This window comes from Hippocampus guttulatus, chromosome 2 (assembly GCF_054856545.1).
Source record: "Hippocampus guttulatus isolate MCC_2025c chromosome 2, RoL_Hgut_1.0, whole genome shotgun sequence".
Classification (NCBI taxonomy): domain Eukaryota; kingdom Metazoa; phylum Chordata; class Actinopteri; order Syngnathiformes; family Syngnathidae; genus Hippocampus; species Hippocampus guttulatus.
Genome location: NC_141262.1, coordinates 17,073,178 through 17,081,227, shown reverse-complemented (window position 1 = coordinate 17,081,227; position 8,050 = coordinate 17,073,178). Strand labels below are relative to the sequence as shown.

Genomic DNA, 8,050 nt, shown 5'->3' with positions numbered 1-8,050 from the left:
GCCGGCAAACTATAAAGGTTGCTTGGTGCAGTTTTGCTACTTTGGTGCTCAAAATGGGTACTCTGGATGACTTGTTTTCTCATAAACTGTTTCAATACTGACAGGATTCTGCAGCAGTGATTTTGGTGTATTCATCGCAACGCACCGACAGCTCGTTAGCACGTCCGCCTCACAGTGCAGAGGTGCAGTGTTCGATACCGGCTCCGGCCCTGCTGTGAGGAGTTTGCATGTTCTGATCCATGCCGGCTGGGGTTTTCTTTGGGTACTCCGGTTTCCTTTCAAATCCCACAAAATGCATGGTGGGGTTCACAAAAGTCTTCAAGTTCTAGGTGTGAATTTGTTGTTTGTCTGCATATGCCCTGCGATTGGTGATTACTGCATGACAGGTTAAATGTTCTCAAGCATGTTAGCCGTTTTAAAGCATGCATCAGTGGTGCACATTATCACAATCAAAAACAACATGAGGGTTTTCATTTTTATATTTTGAATGCCTCTTGCCTGATTTCATCTGGTCTGGGCTCCAGCACACCCACAACTCAAGGGAGGATAAGCAGTACAGCGAATGCAACTCAGAAGTGGACAGAAAAGGTTGTTGTTGTGTTCTTGTTTTTTTTTCATTCGAGAGGACTATGACCTATCCCCATCATAGCACGATATTTGCTCTACGCATCTGAAGACTGGCCCCTCCACACACAGGTTAACGTGTTGAGCAAGCAAGCCGGTGGAGGGGGTGGAAACAGTTCTTATGAATAGACTGAATCCAAGCCATTCTTGACAGTGAGGTAATTGTGATCTATGATCTCCATTCCCACTTTTCATTGAGACACTGTTGCCAAACACCCCCTAGCACCCTGCCCCTATCCCCAAAAAAAAATCACATGATGGGAAAAAATTATTTTAATATAAGATTTTCATTTAAAGCAAACAGGCATGTAATGGGTCATTCGTCTTATTGATCACAGCATTGTTTCTCATTTTCAGTTGCATCCCTCGCGTATTAATTTTTTAATGACACAGATCGCGTTGGGAAAAGAATTGTAATTATTAAAAGCCAACCTGGTAAAAGTAAGGAAGCGTGAATTGTATTAGTGCTTTGATTTTACTTGAAGACAATGTGCAAATCAGAAGGAAAAACTCTCCCATTGTCAGCTCCTAAAGAGACCACACTCAAGCTCACTGGTAGACTGTGACTCGCAGGTTTATGGGACAACGAAGGATCAAGATGAAGGAACATAGTCAAGAAAGCAAAAAGGCAGCTCGCAGACGGTGAGGAGAGCAGACGGGAGTAGGAACATAAAAGCAGAGGTAATCATCATAAAGTGCTTGAGACCCTCACATGAGATGAGCGCAACAGAAGCTGCGTGTCTGTGTTCGAATTTCTTTGCGCATTCTTTCACATTACGCGGTGCGGTGCGATTGCACAAAGACGGCGACGAGGTGCCATTTACACAACGCCATTCTGAGCAGTAAATAGACAGTGTTTTGACTTTTCCCGAGCCTGCAAGCACAAACCTTTCAAAAACACTTCCAAGTGGAAGTTATTGTTTCAGCATAAATAGTCAAGATGGTTGTCGGTTAAAACAAGGGCGTGCGTGCATGTCAGTGTTCATTCAGTAGGTCACAACCAAAAACAACATGGGTCGAGCAAGAGGACTGGTTGTGGCAATGTGCGCTTATGCTTCTCCAACAAAGAGTGCATGTATTGATGTGAAGGTTTTGTTGAAGACCTGGAGGCCAAATTGCTGCTCTGCCATGGTGCGCGTTATTCTTTACCAAGTGGCATCACCAACTAACTAGCCTAGCGTGCATGTGATGATTGTTTTTGACATGTCGTCATCTATATGCAAAACAATCCAAAACCAAACGGAAGCTGTTTTCGCTGTAAATGTATGCTCGGGGTGGGTAATGAAGCTCTGCTGCGACAAAGCTGCCCCTGATGACGGTCGGTCACTCAGTCAGACGGTGCCGACGACTTCACATTGACATTAAGTGGGATGCGGAGTGTGCGTTCGAGGCACCGTGTTGAAGGAAACGAAGGCAAGAGTAAGAAGGGACACAAGATTTAAGGCCAACCGGGGAGGAGGGACGCGAGTGTTTTGTGGCACACAGAAAATCGAGAGCGGAATAAAGGTGCGGAGAAATATTATGTCAGCATGTCCCAGAGACAGCAGCAACACAGGGCTGTCCAGCAGGCTGTCAGGCACGTCTCCGAAGAGTTGTCTCTTCTTCTGTCCTCCACCATGTACACTGCGTAGGAAAGAGGGAGAGGTTATTATTTCAAATGTCCTCGCGAAAAAGTTGATCAAATCAAAGAGAACGGACAGAAATGAAGCAGCAAGTCTCCAGCGTTGAGTTTGCGTGGCCAGGATCTGCTCTGATTTCCCTCCAACTAAGCTAATCAAGGCGGAAAAGGGACATCTCCGTTGTAAGGGAAACCTTTTTACACTGCAGTAAGACTGGCACTGCTCTGGGCGATCCCCAGCCAGACCCTTTTCAAGCTTTCAGGGGAAGAGTGGGATTCGGTTACCAGTCGCTGATTCGTGACGAGGTGAAACAAAAAACGACGACGACAACAAGCTGTCTCCATCCCCATATTGGGGATTAAACGTTCATGTGTAGGCAGGGGAAACAGTCAATCAGCTTTTGACAAGCAGCTAGTTAAGCTGAAGTGACAAGATAAATTTATGATGAACTTTGACCACCGATCTGAGCCGTGATACATGTGCTTTATGGTTAATTACTAACGAGTGTGCGGTCTTGATCAACCATAGGCCAAAGTGATATCTTAAGATAGTTGGACCTTAGCACATTTCAGTATTGTCGTCATCAACAACAACAACAACAATCAGGTAAAGTGATGCCTTGAGAAAAGATTTTCTTCCGTGACCATGCTCATAATTCAAAGCACTTGCTGAACGATCTCTAAGCATTGAAACAAATGGAAAGTTCCCTAACTCCTAAAAATGAACAGATAGCATTTAAAAATGTTCAAAATATAATTATTTTGTATTTATAATTTTCTATGGCGGCCCGGTGGTCCAGTGGTTAGCGCGTCGACCTCACAGTGCAGAGGTACCGGTTCAATTCCAGCTCAGTCCTCCCTGTGTGGAGTTTGAATGTTCTCCCCGGTCCTGCGTGGGTTTTCTCCAGGTACTCCGGTTTCCTCCCACATTCCAAAAGCATGGCAGACTGATTGAACACTCTAAATTGGCCCTCGGTGTGAGTGTAAGTGTGGATGATTGTTCATCTGTGTGTGCCCTGCAATTGGCTGGCAACCGGTTCACGGTGTCCCCCGCCAACCTTGTGAGGATAAGCAGATGGATGGATGGATAATTTTCGATCCATCCATTATCTGAACCGCTTCGTCTCTAAATAATCCTCATAACCATGTCAGTGCTCCTTTGTTGTAACAGTCCTCCCACTTACCCGTGTTTTTAGGAGGTTCTCCATACATGGGTCCGGGTGGGGGTCCACCCTGCCAGCCGTATTGGGGTTGTCCAGCATATCCCTGATAAGGCGGCTGGCCTGGCCCTGGATAGGGACCTCCAGCTCCCATTGGTCCAGGTGGGTAGTTTGGGTAATTTGGATTAGGCTGCTGCATGTTTACAGGGTACGCCTGCGGAGGATAACTCTGAGGCGGGTAGTCCTGAGGAGGCTGGCCCTGGGCGGGGTAGACCGGAGCGGACGGGCCTGGGTATGGGGGCGGCTGGTCTGGATTCATCTCTCAGCAATCACCTGAAAAGAAAATACAAAAACACTGTATCAGACCGGAACAATCTGGTCAGCCGTGGTCTGTTTGACCTGCCCTGGCAGTCTTTCGTGAAGGCAAAATAAAACATCAACTATGCTCTGTGCTTTTATTTTTAATGTGCACGTGTGCAGGCAAGCAAAAGCACGCACTTGCGTCTTTGGTCTGCCAACTCAGACGCCATGTTGCTGGATTTGGTGACATTTTACATTAGTCACAAAATGCCAGTTTAACTTTTGGGTTGTTCAATTTGGGCCTTTCTATTTGTTTTTCTATGATTGAAATGCAATTAAATGTTTCTTTAGAACTTCATTTTCTGATTAATATAAAAATGATATATTTATATATGTTTTTTTACTTCTTCCTACTCTGAACATATAATTGTGTTGTAATGATGACTGTTTTCCTTTTTTTAACTATTTTACTTACCTTTACTTTCTGTCAATTTATTAACTTATGTTTTTATGTTCAACAAACAAACAAACAACTTATCCCAACTTCCTTTTTTTTTTTTTTTAGATTTTGCCAAGAACAGTGCCCTTGCAACGGTTACTGCAGCCTATTATGTCACAGGATAACAATAATTATACACTGTTAATTGCATAACGCAGTCATTACTCGAGAACAATATGTTAATAAATGATGGCGTCAATATTTGTTATTGTACAGTGAAACTCCTCTACAACAAAACCTACATGGTCGAACATACCCCCTAGTGTGAAAAAATATTCATGCATTAACACTATTCTCACTTTCCCGCCCCCCATACGACGAAAACCCACCCCTGTTGCGTTATAAATATTTTTCTTTGCTCTAGCCTTGAGATGAGATTCACTACAACGAAGTCTAATCCAACAGCGACCTCTACTGCTTCGTTCGGAAATGGCAACAGCAACCACCACACTGGTTTACACATGCGCAGAAGTCCAGGAAGTATTTGTTATTGTTCATTTCACACGCAGCAAGAACGTTGCATTGCTAAAATGGCTACAAAACGGACCTTTGGATGTCAAGCAGCGAAGACAAGAAGAGCTCTGACGCTGGAAGAGAGGGTAAAAGTGGTCAAAATGAAAGACGCAGGAAGCAAAATAAGACATTATCCAAGAAATTTATGTTAGTGTAAGTGAATGCTGATCGTAAATTTCACAATTTCTTTCCCTTTTTTTCTTTCTACACTGACTATATGAAGTGTCAAATAAGCGTATGTTCATACTTTTGCACTATTAGAATAAAAATAAAGAGTACACATACGTTTGTGTGTGCGTGTACACGTGTGTGTGTGTGTGTGTGTGTGTGTGTGTGTGTGTGTGTGTTTACATCTGAGATCAAATTTGCTACGGTGAAAAACCCCCTGTTGGGAAAAATTTCTTGCTGCAAACATGATTTCGTTGTAGAGGAGTTTCACTGTAATGCATTTATAGCAACAACCTCATCATGGTGCACACCGTTGCAGCCTGAATCAAGCTACGAGGACTGCGGTGTGCCATCGTCCAAAACATTTGTCTCTATGGATAAATTAGCCTTTGCCGATTCACTTTCCAACTGTGAGAAAGAGGCCAAATTAAAAGTCAGCACTCTATTTGGCTCACAAAAACTGACAGATTGGTTGAGATAGTTTTAAGTGTGGGCAAAATGTCGGTTTCTCTTGCAATGTACTTATTGCGTGCATTTTTCTATTTATTTCTTGTATCCACTTTTGCTGCTGAAACAATGTCAATTTCCACACTGTGGGACCAATGAAGGTTATCTTATATCATATCACATCAGAATATTTATTATATTAACATACTTCCAACCTTATGGGACCGTCCTCTCGGCTGACGTATGTGGTGATGTACTTATTTGTTTGCTGTCCTAAGTAGCTGTGTAACATGGTGATAAGTTTATGGGATCACCCAGTCCCTAATTTCGGTGTTTCACATCTTCAGGTCGCCATGAATTTTTATCATGGCTTTTCCGTCTTTCTCTCACCTAGTTTGAAGTGCAGCTTATTGGCTGCCCTGGAGGCAATGAGTAGCGATTCGGTGCCGTGTTGACGCCAGACATGAAGTGAACTTGTGGCTCGGCATCGTGTTGAGCCACGTACGCTAGCCAGCCAAGTAGGTCGCAGGTTGCAGCGCCAAATAGAATGCACCAAACGGTCCCCAATATGAATTCTGTTGCTTACCAAGCACAGAGTTGTCTCAATTTAAGATTGAAGACTTACAATACAGAACCAACAGCTAAAATCAATGTTGTTATCAACAACTGTTTGTTGATAGCAAAACCTGGAAAAAAGTGATCGTCATGATCTTGGGTGTGCTGGTTGTCATTGGACTTTGAGACAGATGCATTCAACTGTTTGTGCACTGTGACTTGCCCTCCAGAGCCACACGAGGTAATGAATTCCTCGGGGCTCCCTTCTGAAAGCCACTAAATGATGCAACTCACAACAGGGCATTAGTGGTTTTCTTTGATCCATAAGCCTGTTTCAGGCCTGTTGCAGTCACAAAAAAATATGCGCCGCAGTTTGTGCACGCTGGAGAAAGATAGTTTTCCAGTGCAGGAATGTATTGTGATTCAATGATCAATCACATGTCAGCATATCGGGACCACCATCTTGCTGTTCACACAGACTTCCCAAATGGAGGATCTTGAGTCACAGGACACCGCGAAAGGCTAATTGGCATTCGCCATGGGAAAGAGAGAAATGCAAAACAGATGGGGACTGACCCCTTTTTTTTTTTTTTTTTTTTGCATGGTAACAGTACACAAAGTTTGAGTCAGTGCGAAGACACCTGACAGTACGCGAGTCAAATTCGACGTGCATAACCACTTTCACACATTCCGGGCAATGTCCTAAGGTTATTTGCTTCACTTTTGACTTTGCGAGTAGGAAGTTGTATTTCCAGAATTTCTAATTGGATCAAGAAGTATTACCTGCCTACGGGGCAAAACTGCTAATGACACCTGGAACATCACAACTCTTGCTCTAGCCTCATTGGCTGAATTTGCTCATGCAGAACAACCATAGCAACGGAAAATGAAAGCCTCGTCTGTCGCTCACTATAAAGTATGTACACTACAAACACCTAATAACTGCTTTCAGGTCAGCGTACAGTATGTAGCCACATTCACGTTCACCTCTCCAAAAAGTAGCTTCACTATTTATCAGAGGTTCACACACACAAGTGCAATTGTGTCTTTATCTCTGATGATTATCTGTAATGGAAAAGCAAACCACATGATTAAGGTCAAAGTACTGTGGAATTTTGTGATAACACCGGAGTTTAGTTATACATTTTCCGTCACGATAAAAACTTCCCTGACCTCGGTTCCCCGATTTGTGCTTTTGTCCAATATACTGTATATTGACCTTTTACCTCAAAATGTTGTCAGTACTGCTGACAGATGGCAAAGCCTTGTAACTGTGGTAACGCTGCTCTGGGAGCAGGAAACCGAGGCCTAAATGGTTTGCTTTGTTTCACCTGGAGGCGATGAGACCTGCACCCATGGCAACAGTTATCAAATTCAGCTATATATGATTACAAATGTATTTGATCTTATAACAAAAAGGTCAAAGGTTGATAGTAGATTAAAAAAAATTTAAATTGGCCTTCAATGCTGTACCATCATGTGTGGGTCCATTTGGTTTGTTTTTGTTTGTTTGTTTTGTTTTATCCCGTCTTGTAAGGCCTTGTGTGAATCCAGTGTTTTCACATCAATATCAAGACGATTATTTTCTTATGTACTGACAAAAAAACATTTCGATGTTTTGCAGTCCTTTGAAGCAGCATCAATATGTCACACTGCTCTCTAAAAAGGTGAAAACTGCTACAGCCACAAGTTTGCCAGCCTTTATTCGCTCCTTTCTACTTCGGATGCGGTAAAAACAGCAAACATTCACCTCTAGGCTCACCAATGTAAATGAAGCTGTAATACAATAGTTACACCATCTACTAGGTTGTCTTTTTTGTCCAAAGACATTACTAATTTGTGTTTAACTGTAGACATAGTAGTATTAGTTTGACTGCAGGAATCCAACATTATCAAGACGCCGAGGAAACAGTTTTAGTGCACCTGTAGGCCAAACCCAACCCGCTGTGTAAACACCGAACTTGGTGATGACTCCGCTTTTATGAACACAACAAACTGTCAGCCATGATGAGCATATAGCAAAACTTACCTTCGAGAGAACAGGAGCTGAATTAGATTTGTTTCCGTTACAGAAATCCCGTCTTCCTCATACGTTTCTTTTCCCACCGCGCTCTACAAGGGTTTCAGGGCCAGCGTCGAGTGCGTCTAGCGGGACATGACGTCATT

At 43.2% G+C, this 8,050-nt stretch overlaps 1 protein-coding gene across 2 annotated transcripts; it reads right to left on the bottom strand.

Annotated features, from left to right (window-relative positions):
* Positions 1-882: 882 nt before the first annotated feature.
* LOC147208710 (cysteine-rich transmembrane module-containing protein 1) lies at positions 883-8,050 on the bottom strand. Of its 2 annotated transcripts, XM_086099632.1 has the most exons (4): positions 7,914-8,039; positions 4,749-4,788; positions 3,427-3,735; positions 883-2,247 (listed from the first exon to the last, which is right to left on the bottom strand). In XM_086099632.1, exons 3-4 carry the CDS (start codon positions 3,719-3,721, stop codon positions 2,144-2,146), a joined length of 399 nt encoding a protein of 132 aa, XP_085955758.1. In that variant the 5' UTR covers positions 3,722-3,735; positions 4,749-4,788; positions 7,914-8,039; the 3' UTR covers positions 883-2,143. The 2 variants fall into 2 exon arrangements, with proteins under 2 accessions (XP_085955758.1, XP_085955747.1); XM_086099621.1 differs by lacking the exon at positions 4,749-4,788 and having other exon boundaries at positions 7,914-8,050.